Source organism: Varanus komodoensis, unplaced genomic scaffold, assembly GCF_004798865.1.
Source record: "Varanus komodoensis strain SLA01 unplaced genomic scaffold, ASM479886v1 scaffold57, whole genome shotgun sequence".
In the NCBI taxonomy this organism is placed as follows: domain Eukaryota; kingdom Metazoa; phylum Chordata; class Lepidosauria; order Squamata; family Varanidae; genus Varanus; species Varanus komodoensis.
In genome coordinates this window covers 1,116,024-1,140,985 of record NW_025336182.1, presented here as the reverse complement: position 1 = coordinate 1,140,985, position 24,962 = coordinate 1,116,024, and the positions used below count along the sequence as shown (strand labels likewise).

The 24,962-nt window shown below is 60.9% G+C and overlaps 1 protein-coding gene across 1 annotated transcript in view; it reads right to left on the bottom strand.

Moving 5' to 3' along the window:
* SEMA4A (semaphorin 4A) overlaps positions 1 to 24,962 on the bottom strand; it is a 54,902-nt gene that overhangs the window by 8,400 nt on the left and 21,540 nt on the right. The window contains exons 2-11 of the mRNA XM_044449305.1: positions 24,127 to 24,223; positions 15,575 to 15,736; positions 8,948 to 9,108; positions 6,525 to 6,587; positions 5,408 to 5,506; positions 4,228 to 4,339; positions 3,175 to 3,291; positions 2,785 to 2,924; positions 1,060 to 1,229; positions 720 to 870 (exon numbers count right to left, since the gene is read on the bottom strand). Of these exons, the coding sequence (XP_044305240.1) occupies positions 720 to 870; positions 1,060 to 1,229; positions 2,785 to 2,924; positions 3,175 to 3,291; positions 4,228 to 4,339; positions 5,408 to 5,506; positions 6,525 to 6,587; positions 8,948 to 9,108; positions 15,575 to 15,671 (1,110 nt within the window). The 5' untranslated portion in view covers positions 15,672 to 15,736; positions 24,127 to 24,223. The remainder of the gene's footprint in view (positions 1 to 719; positions 871 to 1,059; positions 1,230 to 2,784; positions 2,925 to 3,174; positions 3,292 to 4,227; positions 4,340 to 5,407; positions 5,507 to 6,524; positions 6,588 to 8,947; positions 9,109 to 15,574; positions 15,737 to 24,126; positions 24,224 to 24,962) is intronic.

Genomic DNA, 24,962 nt, shown 5'->3' with positions numbered 1-24,962 from the left:
AGCCATCCCGACAGGGGCAACGGGATGGCGGCATCCAGGGCTCTGGAGGCTTGGCATCTCGCTGGGGTGCACTGCGGCTCCGCCTGCGCACGAGGAAGACCACGAACCGTGCCACAACAAAGCCTGCCACGGTGCACGGGCCCCCTCGAGCCAGCTTCCGGCTGAAGAGGGAGGAAGCGGCACAAATAAACTGCAGAAATGGAAGGCAGTGGTGGCCAGGTTCAGACCTACAGAATGGAATGCCCCCCAGTAAACCAGCTTCCCTTCCGGAAAAAAGACCAAGCAATCGGGAGCTCCAGAAGAGAGAGGAGACGATTCCCACTGACCGGCCTCTTCAAGCCAACAGGCCCAATCGGCCCCTTTCTGGACTAAAACGTGCCTCGGAGCTCAGCTTTCCCTCAGGCTCTGCACTCCCCCAGGTTTGTCTGCAGCATTTAAGCCGAGAACTGCAAAAACTGGCCAAACGGTGCACAGCAGTGTGTGCACCAGCTTCCGTTAACAAAAACTAGGTAGAAAAACAAGTATGAATTTCCATGCAGCTCCTTTTAAAAACATTCACAGACTGATGCACGAACTGGGCAGAATGGACTTAAAGACTCCTGAGCCAGAAACAGGCCGATTCACCCATCCCTGCCCCAAAACTGAATGTGGAGAAGGAGCCTGTTGGAAGCCTCGCCGGTGCCCGGTGCTCCCACGGTGGCCCCGGGCGCGGTACTCACACTGCCGGGGCGGGGCTCCATGGCCGGCCCGCCGTACGTCACCCACCGGAAGCAGTCCTTGTTCAGCTCTTTGTACTTCCCGTCAAAGGCTCTGCGGATGGCGTCGAGGCTGAAGGCACACACTGCCGAGCTCCTGCGACTGCCTGCCTGCCTGCGAAGCGAGGGGGCACGGCGTTGAGCCCGAGGACTGAAAGAGCCGCTCTCCCTGCCCTCCGCTTCGCTCACCGCGGGACCAAGGGCCAAGCCCCTCCCCACTCTGAGGGATCCCCATTGCTGCCTTGGGGGGGGTCACCCTTAAAGGGGGCCTACAAATAATGTAAAGCAAAAACAAGTGAATTACCACTGAGAAGCAAAGACACCGTAGAAAATTGTGCCCCCGCCTGGCTGTGGGAGGGCAAAAACGTGTCGAATGACAGCGTAAGGAAACTGCCCCTGCTGCGTGCAGGAGAGCTGAGCTTTCAGGAACGTGGTCCATTTCCTCTGCAGCACCTTGTCTCCCCCAACGTCATTCTAGGGAAGGTGGAAAAGCAGAGCATCATGCGCAGGCCAGGACAGAGCGGCCTCCTCCGCTGCTTCCCCTCTCCGCAGGGGTGGCGAGCCCGGCCCTCCGAGGCGGGGGGGGGGGGGGGGGGCCCCCCTTTCCCCCCGGGGGGGGTGCCCCCCCCCCCCCCCCCCCCCCCCCCCCCCCCCCGGGGGGGGGGGCGGCCGGGGGCCCCGGGGGGGGGGGGGGGGGGGGGGCTCAGCCCTTTCACCCTGGAGCTGCTGCTCACACTGCCCCCCCCACGCACGCTCGCTTCCAGGAGGGAAGTTCCAAGTGGGGAGCACTGCCGAGGGAGGGGTGGCGGGAGAGGGAGCAACTGGGAGTGGCAGTGGCTGGGAATCGGCAGGCCTGGACTGGCGCCTCTTAGTAGTTTCTTTGTGACAACCTGTGCCGCTTTTGTTCATCCCTCGTGAACAAACCCAGCCCCGCCTGAGTGGGAACAGCCTCCCACTGACACGCTGTGCAGCTGCTGGCGCTGGGCACACCGAGCGACGCTGAGTCTGCCGGCACCCCTGGGCATGACACCAGCCGTGGGGCACCCCGTGGTCCCTTTCCTCCGAGGGGAGGGGATCCAGCAGCCACCCCTGTCCTCCCAGGATTCAAATGGCTCAGGAAGCAAAATTCTGGGCTGGCAGGAGATGCTGCACCCGCGGATGCAATTAACTTACATCTGAATTAAGTGAGCTAAAAAGCAGACGCTCCCAGGTCTTGGAGCTGCGGCGGCGATGGGCAGACTCACCCCTTTAATGATTGTCACAGATTAATCCAGTTAATGTCATGGCCTGGTTTTTATTTTACTCTTTCCTGTGAGTCCTTTGCCTGTTTTCGCATACGTGGGAGCGGCCTGGGTGCATTTCAGGCTGAAGGGGGAGAGCAACAACTGTTCTCGGCAATGAGGACTCAGGGTGGGGGCACGTTTTTGTGGGCAGGTTCCATGGCGTCGCTCGTGGCTGAACTCCACCTCTCCTCAAGGAACTTGCAGAGGCCGCTGGGCAAAAAAGCTGCTCCGCTAGAGCCACCCCCACCTCGCAGCAGTGAACTCTCCAAATTTATTTCAGACTCTCACTAATCCGCCCCGAAACGCTCCCCTGAGAAGATGCAAGGTTCTGGTCAGGAGAAAGGCGGGGCAGGCCAGCTGCAACGCTCGTGCTCATGCTGCAAACTCTGGTCCCCTGCAGGTGGGCTGACCCTGGCCCTACTTTTATTTTATATGACGTTGTGCTTGCTTGTTTTATGATTTAATTAATTTTGTATCTTATTGGATTGTACACTTGATTTTATGCTTGGCTTTATTGTCATCAAGTGATATTGTTATTGGTTTTATCTTGGAATTGTTTAAATCTATTTTGGCATTGTATGTTATGTTTTAAACTTTTAATGTGTTCTAAACCATCTTCAGAGTCATTTGACTAAAGGAACGGTATAATGATGCCTTAAATCAATACATGAGCAGTAGAAGCTGCTCCAGGGCCAAACTCAGGCGGACCCAGGTTAAATGCACCTTTGGCTTTGGAGACGCCTCACCTTGCAGACACGAGCCACCCTGGAGACGGTCAATTTCTCAAAGAAGTCAAACTCCTTTGCTGTTTCCTCGAAGAAGAAATAGACCTTTTCATCATCCGGCGGGGTTGGGATGTTGAAAGAAGCCACAAATGATGCATCAGCTGCGAAGGAGATGTGGAGAGAGGCCAGGCCAGGCATGAGATCCCCTTTGCCCCTCAGTTCATGGCCCAGGGGACGGCAATTCCCAAGGGAAGCCTGGTTGCCTAGGAGATGCTTCTTCTCTGGGTACCAGCCAATTAACATATTAGTTGTCTGGGTGACCAGGCCCTGAGGGATGCCGGGAGACACTGGCTTCCAGTGGGGTGGCGGAGACACCTCCCTGCCCAAAGAGTGCCCCCGCCCTGCCCTCACCGTGCAGCCAGGAGAGGAAGCTGTCAGTCTTCAGGGAGGTCCTGCTTCCCAAGGTCCGGGAGATGATGGGCTCGTTCCCCTGGAAGTTGTTCATGGTGCCTGTGTAAAGTTCGCCATCTGCAGTGGGAAGACAGGACGGGCGATCGTGTCACATGGTCCAACCCCACTTGTCCGGAGCGCTGGAGCCCTGGCATGCCATGGCTGCGGCCTGGCCTCCACCCTGGAAGGCCAAGTGGTTCCCAGCGTGGCTTTGGCGATGGTTTCCTTCCCCAGGGCCTGGCCTCTTCCCCAGGGCCTCCATGCATTCCTTCTCCGAGTGGGAATGGCTGTGACGGGAAGGCACAAACTGGGCAGCCGCAATGCATTTTGGGCCACTGGCCAGGCTGGCGAGAACAAGGAGAGCAGGACCAGCAGCCAGCGCATCGGGAGGGAGCCGGGTTTCGGGAGATCAGATTAAATCGCTGATAACACACTGCAGGAGCATAGCTTATTTATTTATTTAAAGTATGTATCAATAAGCTGCCTTTTAAGGAAAACCCTTCCAAGGCGGTGCCGTAAACATGAAGTGACAAAACATGAATAAACAGCAATAAAATAAATCTTAAAAATTACAACCGGACAACCACAGCAGCACCAAACTCAGTCCTGACCTACAGGACGAGGTAAACGGGTAGGTTTAGGCCGATGGGGCCCGGCAGAACAGAGTTCCACAAGGGGAGCCGCTGCCAAAGGGCCCTGCTGCTCGTGCCTGCCAGGTGGGAATTCAGAGTCCATCTCGGTGCGCAGACCGGTTGAAACTGGTGTGTGGTTTTCCAGAGAATCTTTAAGCAAGAGCACATGCCTCCCTGGCTCCCAAACAGGCAGAGAGCACGGCTCCAGAGCGGGGCGTGTGTGTGGGTCCGGCTGTGATCCCGTCCTCACAAGGGCCCCTTCTTTCCTTCTGAGGAATGCTGCGCACCTTCCTGCTCGTCCCGGCCGTTCAAGCACCGGCATGCCAGACCGCCCCCCGCCTGCCCCCCGCCGGCCGTCCAGGCCTTTCCAGGAGTGACTCACCCACAAAGGTCACGGTGTTCTGGTGCTGAGGGTCAAAGGGACAGAGCCCCTTCCCCGGCAGGAGGACCGGCTGCCCGTGCGCGTCGGCCACCAGGGCGAACTTCTCCAGGTCCTGGCGAGACGAGAAAGGGGAGGACAAGCGCTGTCTGGCGTGCCCCACTCAGCACGGGCTGCGGAGGAAGGCAGCCAGGGCCCCCCCCCCCCGGCGTCTTGGTCGGTTGGTTTGTTTTCTATACCAGCCAACATCCGAACCCAAAGGGGTTGTTGTTCTGGGGAGGAGACTGAGAGCAGCGGGAGGGGAATAATGCAAGCTGCTTTGAGTTCGCTGTATGGAACAAGTGGGATGTACTTCTAATAAATAGTAAATATTATAATAACGTGAAGAAAAGTCCTCAGGCCTGCGCAACAGCAGGCCCTGCTAGACTAGAGGGCACCAAAACGACGGTAAAGTTGGTGCCAGGCAGGCCTCAGTGGGGAGCGTGCTCCGCAACTGGGGGGCCACCACCGGAGAGGCCCTTCCATCAAGGAGCTGCTGCCACGACATGGCGGCGGCAGCAGGCTGGAGGCAAGGCCCAGGACTTGATGGCAGCGCCAACACTGGAGCTGAGGCTCGGGGGAGGCGTGCCATCCGGCACTGCGGTCCCAATCCACGCGAGGCTTCGCCGGTGAAACCCCACCCTGCCTCGCTTGGAGTGCCTCGGGTGGGTGCGGGCTGTTTCCCAGAACAGCACTGCTCCTGTGCGGGCGGCATGTGAGGGGAGGGGAAGGAATGCCGGTTCCAAAGGACGCCTGCCGCCCCGGCATCGCTTCAAGAGCAGCGCTCCCAGCAGCGTGTAAGAAAATCACCGGAGCCTCTTCTGAGAAGGTGCCTTCCATCCACAAATCTGCCTACGAAACAGTCTTTCAAAACAGGCACCTGCTCGGCCGGGACGGCCGTTTTGGCAAAGGGTCGTTTAATCCAGGGCAAGGAGCCTCCTTCTGCCTGAGCGCAAACGCCCTGGGGAGGAGCTCGTGGGGGCCGTGCTCTGTTGGGGGCCGGCCAAAGCAGGGGCGGGGTCGAGATTCGGAAGGTGCTCCAACCTCCGGGGACCGGCCTCTGGGGGAGGGGGCGGGAACCGCGCAGTCTGGCCTCGTCCCGGAGGGGGAGGAAGGCCCTTCCCCTGCCCCGCCGGGCGCTCACCACGTAGGCGCAGGTGGGGCTGAAGGCGTATGTCCCGCAGGTGTAGAGATGCGTCTCGTTCAGCTGGACCAGGATGCGGATGAAGTTGAAGCACTCCGACTGCGGAGAAGAAAGTGGTGGACAGGGGGCTCAGCCGACATCCAGGCTTGCTTCCGGGGTACCTGCGGGTGCCGGCTCCACTGTGCTGAGCGCCCGTCCAAGCAGCTCTGGCGCTGGCCTGCGAGGCCCTGGGGGGACGCTGGGGGGGCCTCTTGGCCAGCGAATCTCCCTAGGCACCGGCCTCAAGGCACAGAGGCGCTGCAGCCGGCCGCACGCTCAATGGCAGCTAACCGTGTGAATGAGGGAAAGGGTCCCTCCCCAGCCCCCAGACGGGTGAAGAAGGCACAGCTGAAGCTACCTCTGGGCAGCCCCACAGGCCCCCAGGACAGCGGGAGGGGGGACATGCCTGGCCAGTGGGACGAAGGTTGGGCGGGCGCTGCACGAGGGCCCGGATCTGCTTGCGCGGGTGCAGTCAGGCCTCTCCATCCCGGAACAAAGCGCCCCATTTGGAAGAGCAGCATCGACCAGGCTCTTGCCGGTCAGGCGCACCAGGAAACTCACTGCCTCGCGAGGCTTCCCAGATTTGGGCAATGCTCTCTGAAGAGGAGCTCAGCATGGGAAGGATGCCCCCGCCCCGATCCCACGCATCCTCCAGCGAGGCGAGCCCCTGAGGCCGCCTCGTAAGGTGTGGGCTGCCAGCCACCCCAGCCCAGGACAGCACCGCCTGGCTCCCGAGTCCCGAGGCCCTCTTCCCTTGATGCGCAGGACCAGCAGCGGGGCCCCTGCGGGCAGGGCAGGGCCGGCCCTCCACCCGCCCAAGCCCCCCAGTCTGCCCCCGGGAGCGGCTGCAGACCAGGCCGAGCCACGCGGCCCCGGCCGGCGCGGGCCCCTCCAAGCGCCAGCACGTCCCGGGCCGGCAGGCCTCGCGACACCAGCCGGGCACTGCAGCTGCAAGCCAAGCCCTGGCTCTCTGGGCTCACTCTGGCGGGCGTCTCAGGCCGTGCCCTGGCTGGCTTTGAACTGCACTGCATCTTCCCAGGGAAGGAGAGCAGGGCTCCCTCGCACTGCCCACGGGTACCTCGTTGCTGTTCTTCTTGAAGGCACACTCCTCCTTCTTCCTGGACACGGGGCTCCACGGAATCTGGGCGGGGAAGAGGAAGGCGGACACTGTCAGAGGAGGGGCAGGGCCAAGCAGCGGGAACCGGCCACGGAAGGGAGAGAGTGGATGGGAGCCCAGAATGGCCTCTCTCATGCCTCTGTTCTGAGAAGGCCCCGCTTGGCCTGGTCGTGGCACAATGCGCAGCGCATAGCTGCAGCGACAAACCGGCTGCTTGCGGGCACCTCCCCCTCCCGCTCCCACTCCAAAAGCTGCCCTCCTGTCTCGATCCAGCCAGAACGCGCCAGCACACCTGCCACAGCCGGCCTGGGGGTGCTCAGGGCAATCCACAGTCCATCCCAGCTCATCTTACAGTCCACAGTCCAACCCAGGCCTCAGTGGGAGGCCTCCATTTTGCAAGCAGTTTTGTGGCTCTCCTTGGAGAGCGGGAGAGCTCCGCGCTGCTTCCCGCTCGGCGCCGACTGGCAACGCAAACGCTCCGGCTGAGCTGGCCCGGGGCCAGGTGCTTCCTCTCAGGTGCCGGTGCGGGGAATCCAGCTGGGCCCACGCTGAGCAAGGCGCCGGCGTCAGCCGGACCGAGCCACGGGGTGCCCTGCCCGGGCCTCCCATCCAGGTGCCGGCAAGCGGTGCGGGGGAGGGGCGCGAGTGCGGGTCTCCCAGCAAGGAAGGAAGGGCTGAGGGAGGCCCAGAGGGATCGCGCCATGTGCTGGGGCTGAAACCTGGTGGGCTCACCGAGGGGAAGCGCGTTCCTGGCCACCCCACCCTAAGGCAGCGAGCGGTCGCAGGCAGCGTGTGGCCCAGGCCGCACTCCTGAGGGGCAAGAGGGCTGCAGAGGCCCCGGCGGGGCCCCTTGGCGGCCGTTTCCAAGGGGTCGGGAGGGCTTGGGCAGAGCGGGCTGGGATTGCTTTCGTCCAGGGGTGGCAGCTCATGCCATTCTGGTGCCACGTTCCGGGCCTTGCACCTGCAGCCGAGTTGCCCACGGGCGCCAGCTCGCTGCAACGTTCGCTTGGAAACCGGGGGCTTGTGCCGCTCCCCATCCCAGGCTCGCCAGCAGCCTCTGCAGGCCGTGCAGGATCCTGGGGGCAGAGCGACGCACCCACGCAAATCGCCTTGCCTCCGAAGGAGGCCCTCTGCCTGCACACATTCCTAGAATGGGTAGGGCGGCTGCGCCCTCACTCCAGGGCAACTGCACACGTGCGCAGGCAAACTGCCCTTCTGACACGTTTCGCCTGCCATCACCGCCACTGGCTATGCAGGCAGTAATCCTTGCGGACGGTGGCGTTTGAGTCACGCCATTCCCCGTGTGGTTAGATGGCCATTAAATATCCTTCGGCGTAGAAATTTTGCAAAAGCAGCACTGAGGCTGCCTCCAACACACCCCCGCCGCTGCAGGGGTCTTGCCTGGTGGCAGGAGCAGGTCGGGCGCAGGCTTCCGGACGTGCAGCGCAACAGCACCGGGGGCTCCGGGAAAGCCCTGGATGGAGGGCAGGCGCTGCGGATACACGCGCCTGGTTGTCGTTGGTGAAATGCCGGTCAGTGTGAAACTGCAAGCTAAAGCTTCGCTACAGGTCCGTTCACGTTTTATGGCTGTGAGGGTTCCTTCCTCCCATCACTGACCCCAAGACCTCTGAGAATTGCAACTTAATGGAAGTGCTAAGAATCTTCCATTTGAGGTCCCTGGGAAGCCATTTGAACAAGCAGAAGATGTGCGCCACTCAGGGCCGTCAACCATTGGGTGGTATACAAACCATGATGGTGATGGTGATGAAGATTGAGGAGGAGATTATAAAGGTAATCACAGTAATGCCATGGTATCACCTATGATCCAGGAATATTGCTCCGAAATTGTGTGTGTGGAGCAAGAGGCGCATGGGGAGGTGGCGGTGTGTGTGTGTGTGGGGGGGGGGGGATTAGCATTTTGGGCTAGTGAAAGCTCATCTCTGCTGACTGCAAAGAGCTTCCTGCAACAGGCCGTCCTTTAAAAAGGAACCGTTTCTTTAAAAAGTGAAGCAAAGCATTTTTCAGTTTCATGCTGGAAGTGCTCTTTGCTGCCATCTGGCTCTGCTGAGTAGATGATCGGGGGTCCAGGAGTGGGGGGCATGGAGTGGTCACTGGCACCCAGGCCTGTGTCAGAGCATGCAAGATCACCTGCCCCACCTTAGCATTCCCCAACACGATGTCTCCCTAGATACTGGGGAGGGCTGCGCGCTAAACGCGGAAGAATGTGCAGCACCCTGGAGAAACACAAGCACCATTTTTGACAAGCAGCCCAACCTCGCCCCCAAACCAAAGGGGGAAAGGGGCAGGCCGCCCTGCTCTCCTCCTCAGGCTCCCCGACGGCTCTCGGCACTCCCAGAGGCCCCGGCTGCCGGCACCCCACTCACCTCACCCTTCAGCTTGACCGACCGCGTGCTGCTGATGTCGAAGGCAAGGACTGCATCTCTGGCGCCCACGTAGAGGGTTGCCCCATCTTCGCCGAGGAGAAGGGTGTCATAGTTCAGAACCCCTTCCTTGCTGAATGGGGTGAGGATCCGGCTGGAGTCCCCTGAGGAGGAAAGGTCAGAAGGAAGCCGAGCCGAGCCGGAAAGGGGAAGGACCCCAGCCGCTAACCAGGACCACATGTTCCAGCATGGCCGCAGTGCGTGGGCTCCCACAGTCCCCCCTCCAGGTGCTCCGCGGCAGCCGCAGCACAGCATTTCTGGAGGGCACCCGCTTGAGGAGGGCCAGCCCCGGCACAGGAGGCCCCGGCTGAGGGTTCGGGCTGCTAGGGTGGTATATCCATGTACATAAGAAATAAATAAAGGGGCTGCGTTGGGCTAGGGGCTGGAAGACGCCATTCAGGCGAGCGCAAGCAGGAATGGGGAGGGGCTCAGGGCTGCAGAGTCGCTCTGCCTGGCCCCCACAGCACCCCCAACCTGCAGGCTGAATCCGGATATCCGCTTGCTGTACCTCTGCACATGTGTGCGCGCACACGCAAATGCTTTGCTTTCGCCACATGTTCATCCAGTCACATTCGCTCAGTGCATTTTAAGGCGGGAAGGAAAGAGCTGCCGCTGCCGTTGTCGTCATCATCAATTGCCTTCCAAGTGTGTCTACTGTTTGCGGAGGACCTGGCTTAGGCCCAATGCACAAGCAGCCCGGTGCCCCGAGCACACCCACACATGCCACCAGCCTGGAGGCGGTGCTGCCGGCACCTGCCGAGGCCAGGGACTCCCCGGGGCCACCCTTGGGGCCTCCAGCATGCTGTCCCTCGCTGGTGCTGCCAAGAAGAGGCTGCAGGCCAAATCAGGCAGAGTGAGGGGGCTGCCTCCCAGCCAGGCCCGGCAGTAGAGGGGTGAACGGACAGCTGGAGGAAGCCCCTGGAGTGGGCGGGTGGTCTCCCCGCTGGGCACGAGGGCAACACCCACCGGCTGCTGAGCACCGAGGTGGGGAGTGATTGGGGGGTGGGGCAAAGCATCTCACAAGCAGGAAGGGAAGTCAGGAGGGTGGAAAGAAAATTAGATCACCCAAAATGTTCCAGAGACTTAATAGTCTGTCAGAGAAGGAAATGCAGCTTGATGAAAACGCCTGGCTTGCAAACTAGGCAGCCCCTTTCGAAGTGGCATGTCCTGGGAAGCATCAATTTCCTGTAATCAGCAGGAAATCTGCAGGGCATTCAGCCGGAACACTTGTCTGCTTCCTGCTATCCATCCCTCACTCCGTTCCCCTCTGAGCAGAAACATGCCTTCACCGAAAGCGTATGCATATGCTACTGTATTTATCCATTTCATATCGAAAGCATTTCTACATGGTTCTTGGTCAGAGGCTCTCAAGGCAGTGCACACGACAAACACTTGGAAACACCACAACCCACGGAACTTCAAAATACACCAAAAGCTAAAAAGCAACACCATTGGGAACGGAAGCAACTCATTAATCAACCCAGGAAGCAAAGCCAAGGGGCGACTCCGCTGCTCACCAACCCCGGGAAGCAAGTGCCAGAGTTGGGGCACTGCCGGAGAAACAGCCCTGGCCCTTGTTCCCATGGACGGGAGGGACACACAGCAGGACCTGAGGTGACGCTGGGGACCGAGACGGGACAGACGCAGAACTCCTGCCACAGGGGCCTCACACAGCGCCCCCACCCCAGCCGCCTCAGGTCTCAGGGGACCTTGGTATGTGGCCCCCCATATCAATGGGCCCTGAAGAGCCCAGGAGCAGCTGTTGCCTGCCTGGTAGTGAGGGCTGCCCCTCCTGCCCGCTCCCCACCTAGAGCCACACGGGGCAAGCCGCTCCTCCACGGCTGACCAGGGGAGCCAGCACAGCCCGGGGGGAGGAGGTGCCCTGCAGTGACCCTGCGGCCCCCGGTGCCCCCACCTGGCCGGCCGGCATGCAGGCGACCCGTGGGAGCGCGCCACGAGGGGCAGCGGCAGCAGAGCTGGGCTTCCAGGCACAGGGCGGAGGCAAAGCACGTGCCCAGCTCCGATGCTGAACAGCGTGCCCAGCGGCCGGAGGGCGCAGAGGCGCCAAGCCAGGCGCAAGCATCACCTGCAGGAGCTTCCAGGGCGGCAAGAGGCTGCATGGCAACGCCCCTCGACAGCACCCGCAAATCTGCTCCCGGCTGTCCTCCGTAACCCTACAGAGCGGCATCAGAGGCGCCCTCCACACCCACTTTCTTTTGCGTCTCTCCTTTCTCTTTGATTGCCAGCTTGCCGGGACAAGGGCCCTTCCTGGTGTTCGTTGCATAAGGCTTAGGAAAATTGAGCAGTGTTTGCACGAGCGAGCGAGCGAGCGAAGACAGGAAGGAAGCTTTGAAGGGTGTTCAAAGATAGGCTGGACATGCACATGGCGGGCACGTGGTGAGCGGGGCTGGCTGGAGCCGGGGGTCAGGCTAGACGGCCCGGGAGGCCCCTTCTGATGCGCGCTGTTTCTAAGCTGCGAATGGTTGTGGCCTTGCAGTGCTCCCCGGCCATTTTTAAGGCCAGACAGACAGACCAGCGGCCTCCTCAGTCCTGCATTTTGTGGCCACCTGGATGCCAGGGGGAAGCCACCAAGCAGGGGGCCAGAGCAGCCGCACCCTCCCAAGGCCCAGCCCTGGCAGCCCGTTCGCCCTGTGGCTGGCGGGGATGGGCATCTGCGGAGGGGCTTCCCCCCCAGTAGGGGGGGGGGGGGGGGGGGCTTTGAAGGCATCCTGGGTGGCGCCCAGAGCCCTGCTGTGCCGGTGCCTCAGCCTGTGAGCAGTTGCACACGCTCCGTGTGTGAAGGGCCCCAGCAGCGAGGCCTGTGGTGTGCCGGACGGCTGGGACCGGGGCTAGGCAGAGGCTGGCTGGGACAGGCCTGCAGCTGAAGCTTGCCCTCTGGCTGCCAGCGCACTGCGGGGCTGGCGTGCCCCATCCACTGAGGCGCCAGCTCCATGAGGTGGATGCTGCTGCAGAAATCTGTCTGTTGAGCAGAAACGTTTGCCTGGTCTCTGTTTGTCGTTTGTCGTTCCCCTCCTCTGCGGAAAGGGTGGTTTGGTCGAGGAAGTAGCGAGACGCAGTGCGGAGAAGACCTGGCGCCCCAAGCAGTCTGGTCGAGAGGGCTAAGCACCGTCTGGAGGGGAAGTGGTGGCCCTGGGGGGAAGCCACAGGTTCCTTCAGCTGAAGGGAACAAGCCGCCGGGGGTTTCTGCATGGCAGGGTGCAGCACACTGGAAGGCAAGACGAGGAGCGGGGGGCAGGGGGGGGGCTGTCTGGGCTTCCTCCAGGCAGCCTGGTCTTCCTCTGCCTGCCTGCCCCATCAATGCACTCCCCGCCTGGAGCAGAGGTGGGCCCCCTGCCCGGCCCTCGCACGCATTCACCCTGAAGGCTGCTCTGCCCGGCCCTCCCTGGCAATGAGATGCTCGGCCCAAGCCACAGCTGGCCAGGGCCCAGCTGTTGCCACTGGATCGGACCCTCCATCAGACCCTCTAAAAAGCCCAGCCCACTTGGGCGGTGCCCCCCCCCCACACACACACCTGCTGCTCTCTCGGTGGTCACTTTTTCCAGGACCACCTTTTTGGCCTCCTTGGTGAGGGCAGTTCTGGTGCTCCACTGAGTTGCGAGTGTTTTCACCAGGGGCCAAAATGGCGCTGGCTGGAGCACGGCCTCACCGCGGTGGGCCTCGCTTTGGCACACCTCCACCTGCCCCAGCTCCTCCAGGACAGGCCCTGCCGCTGCCTGCGCGTGTGGCTTGGGCTGCCCATCTCCTCCGGAGGGCTGGGGAGGAGCCAGGTGTGGCGAGGTGGAGCGGGGACCGGGGGGGGGGGGGATCAGAGGAAAGAAGGGACCCGAGAAGGGTCGATTGCTAAGGAAGGCACTCCAAGGAGGTGGACTGGGGAGGCACGCCCTCCCTGCGGAGCTGACCTGGTCCTGCGCGCAGCCAGAGGTCGGTGACTTTCTTTGGCCATTTCTCTCTGGCTCTGCTCTGCGCTGCAGACCTGCACCACCCTGAATGGTCGCGCCATGCATTTTATTTTGGAAACCTGCACGCTCGCACAGCTTCCAGGTCTATTTTTAAGCAACCTGAAATAGTGGGGGGCTCTGCCCTTCTCCCACAACCGCAGCACCAAGCCTTGCGCCACTGCCCTGGGCTTCTGTGGGGGAGGCAAGAGTGTTGGATCGCGTGAAGCTCGGGTCTCCCAGCTTGCCAAGGGCCTCTGCGGTGAAGGGACAGCTTCGGGAGGACCCTCCCCGCCCCACTATGCTTCTCGGCCCACCTGGCATCAGGTGAGGGAGTGATCCCAGGGTGCTATGGAAACCGCAGCACAGAAATCCATATTTTGTGTGTTCTGTTTTTCACGTGGATGCTTTTTGTAACCGTGTGTGCGCCCACTGGTGAAGACGCATTGGTTCACCTTTCCGAACCGTACATTTTCTTTCTTGCACAATGTTCAAATGTGCTTGTGCTGTTGGAAGCTCAGGGGTGCAAACCTGGAAACGTGCATTTCTCCCACTGCTGAATGTGTTTGGGTTCTGGGAGGATGAATCGGGGGACCTCCCATTAAAATGCAAACCTGACAGGTTTCTCATCCTTCCTTCCTACCACTGCCCCTCCGAAGCACAAATGACGGAAGGGAGGCATGGGAGGCAGCTCCTGCTGGAGGGGCAGCTGCTGTTTGCTTTCTCTGTGACAACACAGATGCCAGAATAATTACTGCTGGAAGATGCCGCTTTGACCTGGCAGACTCGGTTCGGGGTTGACAGAAAGGGCACCACCAATGCTCACAGGCACGAGCGCCGTGTTCAGCCAGGGATGAGAGCGCTCGCAGAGCAACCCCGACACCACACCCTTTCGTGCCAAAGTGCAGAAGACAAGGAGCAGAGAGGAAGGCTGCTCTGCCCACAGGGGCCGCTCATGCATGAGCGTGCAGCCTTCCCCAGGCAGGCTGGGGATGATAGGAGCTACCGCTTGGGAAATGCTGCCGTGCGGCTGCAACAGCAAGAGGCTGAGCTGCACAGCAGCAACTTGCTCTCTGCCATGCGTCGCCGACCTGTGCCTGCCGTCAGCCACCCTGCAGCCGGATGGGTGGGCGCACAGGGTGCCGCTCTCGGCGGCCGTGCCCGGAGCAGGGGGCGCTGTGCGTGCTCAGCCTTCTTGGCCCCTGCGCTTGGCGACTGTGAGCAGGGCTGCAGCGCACGCAGGCAGGTGGGGCACTGCTTTGTGGGTCTCCTAGATGTGCACAGACACCCCCTGGGCAGGCAGGCGCGATCCTCTGCAGATTCTCGGCCACCCCAGCAGCACTCTCACGCACACCCCATGTGCGCGCATCCCTTGTAACAGGCCAAGCACACGCGGACCGGGTTTCTGCTGAGCGTTCCTGCTGTCTCCTGGCCACATGGCTGGGTTTGGGCCACGAGTGCCGGCCGGGTTCAGGGCACTGGATCCAAAGCATTCAGGTCCCTGTCAGGCCAGCGCCAGAGGAGTGGAGCCATGGCAGGACGGGGCGACTCCAGTGGGGACCTGGAGGAATCTGCCGGTCTGGGCGCTGCTCCCGGGAGCTGGCTAGATACCCCTGGGAAGGGAGAGCTTTGCCCCTGCATGTCCTGCATTTGCGTGACACCAGACTCCTGCCACGGCCTGCTCCATGGGCTCCTCTGACTCTGCGACCCACAGCAGGGAACTCTCCGCATTGGGCCCCTGCGTCTTCTGAATGCAGACTGCTTCACACAGGGTGACTTATCCAGGCGCAAGGGCCACCCTGACAGCCCCGGGCTTGTGCGAGGGGTTCCTGGATCCACAGCCGGGATCGGGCTGCCAGGACATCTGAGCCTGGAAGGCTGATTGTTCCTCAGGGACCTCCAAGAGCATCAAAACCCGATTGTGGCTCTCCACCCACTTGCCGGAGCTGCCATCAGGGGCAGCCCCTTTGCCAGGGCCCAAACACCTGGAGCGCCCGTCCTGGGTCACCTGCTTTCACACAGAGCCGTGTCCCCAGAAATGGACACAGGTGCCTTCATGGTCTCAAAGTGGCAGAAGAGGATGGAGCAAAAGGGACACCCGCGAGGTGGTTCCCTTCACTCTGGCCCACTCTGTCGCCTTCCCAGGCAGGCGGGCAGAAAGCACCCTAACCCTCGGAGTTCCCCCGAGCTGGGCAGTCATAAGCCCCCTTTCGAGGGACTTGTGGATGTGCGAACATGGTGGTGGGCACGGAGAATTGCCTGGTCGGCACTCCGTGGGATTACCGGGGGGGCCATCCCGCCACCCTCTCCTTTAGAGCAGCTGCTTCTCCCACTTCCCCCTTTCCTGGTGCTTTTTCATTGACAGCAGCTGACTGCGAACAAAGTCGCTTCGACACGGGCAGCCTCGCCTCGCCCACCCCTGCGCTGCTGCCTGGTTGCTCCCCGGGAAGCCAAAGCGGAGCGGCACCTCGAACAGGACCCTCCACTCACGCAGCCCGTCTCCAAGCACCCGCTGCAGCAGCGGGTCCACAGGCTAGAGCCCGGGGCCCTTCCTCGGCCCAGACCTCGCTTGGGTCCCCCCCGCCCCACTGTGCCTAACTCGCTGGTCACCTACCTCTCTGGAAGGTTATCCTTGGCACCGGGTCCGTGGCCAGAGTGACAGCCAGCATCAGGAGGCGCCCAGTGAGGTGGGAGGCCCAGGCCGGCCTCATGGCTGCGCGGCGGCGGGGGCGGGCTGTGCGGGTTCCGACGGCCAGGAGCGCGCTTGGGGCGACAGCTGCCAGACAAGGGGGCAAAGGAAAGGGACGTCACTGAGGAGACAGCGCCTGTGGCAACCTGGTAAGACTGCTCGCCTGCAACGGAAGTGGGCTGGCAAACGGGAAGATCCAGCTTCACATGGAGGGCACCTCCATGCTGCTGCCCCACTTCTGCTTGCGGTCACACAGACGAAGCAGGAAGGAAAAGGCGGACTTGGGCCCTCCATGTTCACACCGTGTGGAAAGCGGAAGGCGGAGCGAGGCACCGGCGAGAGCTGCCCCGGCCACGGCTCCGGAAAGATGCGCGGCTGGCGGCAGCGGGACATCACTGGCCAAGATCCCGCGAGGACGGTCACGGCCCCCCACGGTCGGCACTGCCAGCAACTCCCTGCTTGAAAGGGAGCGGCCTCCGCTCAGGCACCAGGGACCACGTGGGTCCACGCACCTTGGGAAACGACTACCAGTGCACCAGCCTGGCCCGTCTTTTCCCAGCTGTCACCTTGCCTGGATGTTGTTGTGCTTTTGTAAAGGTATCTGTTTTATCATTTGTCGTAAAGTGCTTCTGGATTTTTTAAAAAAGGAACTCATATGTAAGACAATGAAACATTACATGAAACATAAGACAATCAGCAGGGAGGATTTGGTGGTTGGGGGCAGTTAAAGTGAGGGGGCACCACCATCCTCAAGCAGCAGCCCCCCCCCCCGATGCTCTGCGCTCAACACAGACGCACATGCCATTTGCTGTGTGAACTGACCGTTGCTTGCGGGGGGGCTCCCCAGGGTGGGCTTGATGCCCAGAGTCCCGGAGACCATTCCGAAGCATTCCACGGAGCCCCCCATGCAGCAGGCAGCCCAGGCACTGGCAGGGCCCAGGGCAACCCTGCACAGCACCCAGACTGCTCCGCTCCACGGCAGGCGGGAGCAGCAACTTGCCCGGCAACTCTTGCTTGGCACCTGCCACAGTCATTAAAGCTACTCAAATTGAGTTAATTGACAGCAAGGAATTACATGCAGCTCAGCCTTGGCCCTGCAGCTCATTATATTTTGCCTGTGCAGCTGCGAGTCACACGCCCAGCCTTTATGCACAAACTCATCTTAAAAGGCCTCGGAATGGCCCTGGAATGGCCCTAAACTGACCCGGGCCTGCAAACTCCGGTGGTGGCAGCAACGGAGGACCAAAATGGACGGGGGGCAGGAGCGTGAGCGGGCTGCAGTTTGCTCGCAGGGACAGTCCCTGATCTTGGCTGGGTCTGTAAAGGGTTAGGTCCCCACTAGCCTGCGGGAGCAGGTCAAACCCAGGATCCAGCCCCCTGAGCCTGCTAGAGACCCCATCAAGCCCAACTCCCCGTCCTGCTGCTCCAACGGCACGCATGGACTTGCAGCCAGGACTTCGCCGGAAATGTGCAGGCATTTCACACATTCAGGTAACAGGTGGACAAACCGTTCTGTTTATGGTTTGCTCTCCTTCATACTTGATGTTTCCTTCAACCTGTGTAACAGCTCTCCTTTTTCTGTGTAATGGTTTCTGAAAAACAACAGCTCCCTGCATGCAAATGGAAGTAACACTGGTTGCAAGAAATGCAAATTAACCTCCCCCCACCCCTTGACAAGCTAAACCAGCTGTCCTGCTCCCTCATTTGGGTGTTGCGTGTTACCGAGAGGAGAGGCCGCTGGGTGACAAGGGGCTGACAGATGGATGACAGGCTGATCAGGGCCAGCCAGAGGCAAGTCATTCCGCTTCCTGGCTGGCTGCAGCCTGCCTGCCAAGCACATTCACATGACTTGGGGCAGGCAGAGATCAGGCCAGCAGGCGTGGAGGAACAGAAACAGAAACTGCCCGTATCAGGATTCCTTTCCGGACTGGGGGCTGAACTCACCCCGCCTCACTTCCAAAGTGGCACTGGCATGAATGGCCTTCCCGACGCCATTTGCTGCCTCCGAGTGCTGCACGGGGCACTATGCACGTGAGGATCGCCACGGCCTGGGATCACAGCCTGGAAGGGGCGCGAAAGGCAGCGAGGCTGATGCGCACCCCCCACGGCCGACGCAGGGCGCATGCAGAGCCGCCGAGCAGAGGCCGTCCAGCCAATGCGCAAACAAGTTCCCCCTTTCCAGGGCAGGCGTGCTGCTAGGAATTCGACCTCGTGCTTGCGCATCTCTGTCCCGAGCTGCATTCTTGGATGTGGGTGTCAACAGAACATGGCAAATAAACGCAGGTGGTTAAGTACTGCATGCACCCTTATCTGTGGTGCATTCGAGCTGGAAGTGCGATTTGTGGTTTAACTTCCACGAGAAGCTAGCACGCGGCTCAGTGCCACGCACCCGCTGCTGCAGAACCCGGTCCAGTTCCTCGGGGGGACACGGGATGCTTGGCACACGCAGCTGAAGGGGGAGCACCTGCCGGACACCCTGACCCGCTGCTCGTCTCCCGGCTGCCTCCCCCTCTTAGGCGCCCAGTCAATTTAGCTAGTCACAACCAGCTGCCAGGCTGCCCCGGGGCCGCCGGATCTAGAAGTTGCAGGGGGCAGGACAGAGAAGTCAAGCAGGTCTGCCCCCATGTGGATGGAGTGCGGACTGGAGGGACCTCTGGTCTGATCCAGCGGGGCTTTTCTTACATTCTTGGAAACCACAGAGAAACTCCAAAGAAAGACCAACAATGGACCTGGGAAGCTTCAAAGGATCTGCATGGGAACTGTCTTCCGAAATACCTTGGGAAACCCCAAAGAACTCACAAAAAAAGGAAATCCACACAAAAAGGCAGGTGGACAAAAGGGGGTCCTCACGTGCAGCCCCTTCTGCGGCTGCCGCACCCTCAGAGGAGCCTGGGAGCAGCCTCCCAGTGACTGGCGGTCCTTCCACAATCCACACTCCCTGGGCAAACCCAAGGTGGCAGCCAGAGGTCCCCCCCTTCCCCATCGCACCATCGGTGTTATTGGCTCAGGCAGCAGCGAAGGCACACAGAAAGGCACTCTCTCTCCAGGACCACCTCTCCCCTGTGGGGCTCCCCACCCCCAGGAGCCACCTGAGGCCTCCAAGGACTCCTGGCCCTGCAGCCACAGCAGGGCCAGTTCTGGGTTCCCCAGGGTGGTCTTAGACCACGGAGAAGATTCCTACAGACCCTCTCCAGGTTAATGAGCCAGCTGGGTGCAACTGTGCTGATGCTCACCAAAATCCCGAGGGAGCACCAAGCCCAGGCTGAGGCAGGACAAACATGTGAGGGGCAGCCAGCGCTTGGGGTCGTGTGGGCTCAGCTGCCCTGTGAATAATCTGTTATCTTCCATGCGGTCCAAGCCTGGAGGGAGGCCGTTCTTTTTGTCCAGAGCTGTAAGTGCAGAAGGTGGGCCCTCCAGCCGGCTCCCTCCAGCAGACCACTGGCCACGTCGCAAGGACTGTTCTGAGAGAGCTGCATGCGGCACGCCGGCTGCTGGCCCAGCTGCTTTGCCGGGGCTTGGCTTTCCTCCCCCAAGGCTGGGCATGGCGGTGCGAGCCACCCAGTGCCACTCTGTGTGCGGAGGAGGGGCTGGGGGTGCCACTTCTGCCAGCTGCTCCAAGCCCAGAGCGCTGGGGGTCCGTGCCCAGCAGCTGCAAGGTGTGAGTGTGGGGAGAGGCTGCTGGAGAAAGAGTCCTGAAGAAAAGGGCTGGGGGCACAACGGGGCGGGCGTGCACTGTGCCCTGGACACGCCAGAGGACCCTCACTCCAAGGCTGCTGCCCCCATTCCACAACATCGCAGCGGACCTTCGCTCAAAGCAAGGAAGTGCAGAGCCACAGGGCCACCTGGCCAGTCTGTACCTCAATCAAAGGCCGATAAACTGAAGCTCAATCCAGACAAGATGGAGGTCCTGTTGGTGGGCGGCTCGGACCTTGGGATGGAGGACTTGGCCTTGTCCTAAATGGGGTTGCACTCCCTCTGAGGGACAAGGTCCGCAGCTTAGGAGTACTCCTCGACCCGGAGCTGTCTCTGGAAGCCCAGGTGACGGCGGTGGCGAGGAGCGCCTTCCTTCAGCTTCAGCTGATCCATCAGCTGCGTCCCTTCCTAGAGAATGACTGCCTGGCGACTGTGACACACGCACTGGTAACTTCCCGATTAGATTTCTGCAACGCACTCTACGTGGGGCTACCCTTGAAGACGGTCCGGATACTTCAATTGGTGCAAAACAGAGCTGCCAGGTTGCTGACGGGGACTGGGCGTTGTTCTCATATAACCCCAGTTCTCCGTCAGCTCCACTGGCTCCCGATTGAAGTCCAGGCCCGATTCAAGGTGTTGGTTATGACCTATAAAGCCCTAAACGGCTTGGAACCTGGATACTTAAAGGAACGCTTGCTCCCATATATGCCCTCCCGCCCCTTGAGGTCAGCAGCAGATGCCCTTCTCCGGGAACCATCTGTGAATGACATCAGGAGGGTGAGTACCCGGAGGAGGGCTTTCTCAGCGGTGGCGCCCCATTTATGAAATGCGCTCTCCAGAGAGGTCCGCCTGGCGCCGTCGTTATTTGTTTTTCAGCGCCAGGCTAAGACCTTTTTATTTAAAACTTATTTTAATTGTTAATTTATTTAACTAGGGTTTTTTTTTTCTTTAAATTTTTAGCCGAGAATGCACCGAGGTTTTATTGAGGTTTTATGGCACTGGGGTTTTATTGTATTGGGGTTTTACTACATGGTAAATTTTTTGATGTTGTGAGCCGCCCCGAGGCTTATTGCGATGGGGCGGCATAGAAATGTTTTAAATAAATAAATACCTCATTTGGCAACCCCGGATGGTCCAGGCTGAAGCAGCTTGCCGTGGGGGCAGATGGCTGCTCAACTTCCCAGTGTTTCTGGCCATCTGTTTTGTCATAACAAAATGACTCAACAGCCAACAGAAAATGTGAAACTTCTGAGGGGTGTCCAGCAGTAGGTGGGGTGGCAGACGCGCCTGCAGCTGGCCCTTCCAAATGACACTGATCAGAGAGGACCCAATCCGAATTCAAAGGGGAGGGAAAATGAGCCTCCTACACGCGAGAAGACGATGACCCCGAAGCAAATCCACACTGTCTCTTCTGACGGCCCTTGTCAGGCCCTGGAAGCAAGTCCTCAGAAGACCTCAGTGACCAGGCAGAAAGGGAAGGGCGCTCTCTCAGGCTTCCTGGTTCCAGATCGTTCAGGGCTTTGCACTGCAGTGCTAAAATCTTAAACCAAGCCCTGCAGCGAGAGGGTAGTGAGGGCAGCTCCTGCCTGCAGCCGAGCCGCTGCATCTTGCGCTCACACCGGCTTCCGAGGCGGCCTTTGGGCAGCCCCCCGCAGCGTGGGGCTGAGTTATCCCTGCCCAGGAAAGGCCGCGGGGGCTGAACCAGGTGGAGGTGGTCAAAGGCACCTGGAGCAGTTGCAATCTCTTGGGGCAACAGCGACAGCAAGAGACCCGGGGGCCACCCCAGGCTACGAGGGGCACTGCAAACCACCTGGAACGGGCGCTGAGTCAAACCCCAGAAAACACACATGGGGCTTTCATTCGCCAGGATTCAGCTTCAGTGCAAGGGCCTCATCGAGCCCACCCCCAAGTGTGGAGGATCACAGGATCACAGGCAAGGATCACAGGGAGGCAGAGCTGCGCACCAGCAGCGTCCCGGTGGCCACAGCTTCAAATCCTGCCAGCAACACTTCCAGTGGACGCGAGCAGGCACGACGAGGGACAAGGGAACTTGCTGCAGAGCGCCATGGCTCCGTGGCCAGGGATCTGTGGAACCGGCACCCAGTGCTGCTCCTTGACACCCAGTGGATGGAACACAAGGCCTCCCAGGCTGTGCCAGCAGAGCCCATCCAGGAAAATGCCGTGGACGATGGGATCGAAGCCCCATGAGAGGGAAAGCAGGATGACCAGGGACACATTTCCCCAAGAAAGCACATCCACCAGGGTGGCTGAGGCCGAGTCAGCCCCATGTCTGGGGTAAAGCCCAAGCCTGAGGGGGCTTGCATAACTTTCAACTGGGCGGCAATTATGGGATGCCACTGGGTCCAGAGCGGGTTCTGCTGTTGCGGTTTTGCTGCCTCCTCAAGGATACTGGGAAGCACCTCTCAGGCAAAATGCATTTCCTGCTTCCTGGACCACAAGGAGCAGCGCCACAAGCTCAGAGGCAGCCTTTGCAGGGGCCAAGGGCCAGGGGCCCATTCCCGGGAAAGCCTGAGCAGCTCCAGAGCATGTCTGGCATCCTCCCTTTGAGTCCTGTGTCATTTGCACGCGAGCCGACATCCAGCCCATTTCTTCATACAGCCCCATCAACCTGCCCTGTGCTTTACAGAACAGAAAAATGACTGTTCCCTGCCCCAAGGAGCTTCCCATCTAAATTTGGCATGGACAAGACAAGAAAGGAGAAGCAGGGAGGGGAAGGGGCCGGGGAACGAGGCGGACACACGGAGTGCACATGCCAGCTGAGCCTCAGCTCCAAAGAGAGCCGTGGCTGCGTCCTGCCTGCAGGAAGCCCCCCTCTTCCAGGAAGCTCGTGGTTTGCTGTGCGTTCGGAGCCATTCACACACAGGTGCGCGCACGATTCCTTCAGCGAGCACACCAGGTGGGAGGAGGCAGACGTGCGTTCTCAAATGCTCCAGGACATGTGGCAGGGAGGGCCCCCCACACACGTATGCGCGCAGGCCCTGCCTGCCACCCCCAGATGCACGTACGTCCCTCCCACCAGTGGCACGCTTCTGTAGCAAAGGACAGGGTCTCCTGAGCACGCCCGGCCGGATCCTGCACTCATGCCTGCTGCCCGTCCTCATGGTGACCGATGCCAAAGCCCAGGGGAAGCCAGGACTCTCCCCCTGCACTCCGGACACGTGGCTCCTCCGCGCCTAGCCGTGTTTCCCGCCCTGCTACTTGGCAGCAAAGCCAGAACCCTCCTTCGCCTAATGCAGCACAAAAGCTATTTCAGGCCAGGTCACCAACGGCTGCAGCAGTCCTGCTCTGCTGTGCTTCTGGAATGGGGGGCATGCAAAAGACCCCCACCACACTCGTTCTCCAGCCCTCAGCAAGACGCATGAGCAGAGGCTGCCTGAGCCCGATTTGCAGGCTCTGCACAGGTCGCCCCCTCACCTGGGCCAAGAGGTGGGAGCAGATCTTGACCATCCAGTCGGTGCCCCCACCCTGTGCTCCTACTCCTGGCAAAGGGGAGAGCCAGCCTCAGCGGAGCCTGCCCCAAGGCACGCCTCCCAGCAGCACCCACCGCCACTGCGCAGAGCACGCGGTAAGGCCCGAGCGAGGGGGCTGCAACCCCCCCTGTGCGGCGCGAGGGGGGGCCTGCCGCAACGCCTGTCCCCATGGCCACGCGCTCACTGCTCTCAGCCTCCACGCTGGACTCATAGCCACCCAGGCGCAGCCCCGCAAGCGGCAACCGGGGCCTCAACGTCAGCAGTGCGCACGGAGGGGCGTTACCTTTCCAGGAGGACACGGAGGCCGCCTGAGTCCCGCCAGGGCATGCTTAGTGGTGGCAGCAACCTGACTCTTCCCAGGGTTTTCGAGGAGGGTGGTTGGAGCGAGCAGCTCCCCAGCGCCGCTTGGGCGGAGGAGACATGGGGAAGCTCCCTCGGCCACACTCCTGACGGGCCCCGCAAGTCGAGGAGGCTTCCTGGCTCTGGGAACCTTGACTTTGTCTTCCTGCAAATGGTTTCCGCCTCCAAGGCTGGCACCCTGGTTCTCACTGGAGGCGGCCCAGAGCAGAGCGTTCTCCCTGGAGAGAGCACTTGCTGCGTCAGGCGGGAGAGGGCACCCACCCTCGCTCTCCTGCTCTCGCCTGGTGAGGCAACGCCGCCGCAGCAAGTCTCAACGCATCTGCGGCCTTGCCCTCGGCAGGTCTCGTTCGTGCGGCAGGGAGCGTGCGGCAGTGGATTGCAAAGCTCCTGAGGCAGCTGAGGCCGCAGGAGCGGTGGGTTTGGGCGTGGGGGCCCAATGGGGGAAGGCCGCAAACCAGCACCTGGTCTCATCACATCCCCGCCTTGGAGGGCTTCTGCAGCTGCCCAGAATCAGAAACAGGCCCTGTCTGGAATGGCTGCAAACCTGGTCTGGTTGGCCGACCTTCTTTTGGCCTTGGCTTTGCTCTCCTGCCCGGCCCGGCCCGGCCCGAAACCGAGCAGGAGCGCGTCCCCTGGCAGAGGGAGGGAGCCCCGCTTGGCTTCTGTGCTGCACCGCTGCAGAAGACGCAGGCTGTGGGCAGAGGACAGGGGTTGCCAGCCCGGTGGACTGACGTCCCCAGGTGAGGGCGACACAGCGGGATTCTACTTTCATTAGCAAAGGCCCCAGACAGGCTCCCCACTGTGCCCATTCTACTGTTAGTTTTCCTGACGGGGAGGGGCAGGCGTGTTAGACTGTTTCAAAGAAGGCAAAAGCAGCGTCACAACCAAGTACCTCTTCTCCCCGACCCGACCCACCGGAGCGCTGGGAATTACCTCATAAACTCTGTGGCGCTGACAGCTTTGCTGAGGCAGGGCAAGGCCGGTGCCACACCGGAAAAGTACCAAGCAGGGGTCAGAGTCACAGTTTTGTCTGTAAGGCAGAAAGAAGCACGTCTCTTTTGTAATCTCTGCCAAGGAAGGGATTTTTCCCTTTTGCTGCAATTTTCCTATGTGGTGTAAAATGCGACAATTAAAAAGAAAGTTTTTTAAAAGTAGCTTCCAAAACTCTGCGATGGGGAGATTTCCGCGAAATCTCCAAGGTGAACCGCTGGGTAGCAAGAGGCATCAAACGGCCAGAGTCGCCGCCTGGGGCCTCTCTTGGGCGCCCAGAACAGGCCTTCCCCCTCGCTCTGAAGCCTCCCACGGCCGCAGGGCTCCCCGTGGCCTTCCACGGGGCCTCCTCCCCTTCTCCACCTCACGTGTTGCTGCAGAGGCCTTAGAAGCCACCTCTCTGCTAATCGAGTTCCCAAAATGGGGGCTTTCGGCACCGCTCCCCTCCAAGATGTCAAAGGAAACCAGCATTACGTGGGCAAAAGCAAGCCAGTGGTTTGCCCCAGGCTTGTGAGATCCGGGATCAGACCCCTCTCAGCAGAGAAGCTGCAGCCAACTGAGGCCAGTCACTTACCCACCCTCTGCCTCACCTGCCCCACAGGGCTGTTGTGGGGCTAGAATGGAGAAGCAATGGCGGAGGGAATCGAGGCAACCTCGCCAACCTCCGGGCAGCCTGCGGGGCCAGGGCAGCGTGTTCCCAGCCCTGCTCACCACCCCCCCGCCTCCCTGCCAATGCCCGCGCCTCTTGCCCCCGCCTGCCCTCCGGGCACCCCCGCCAC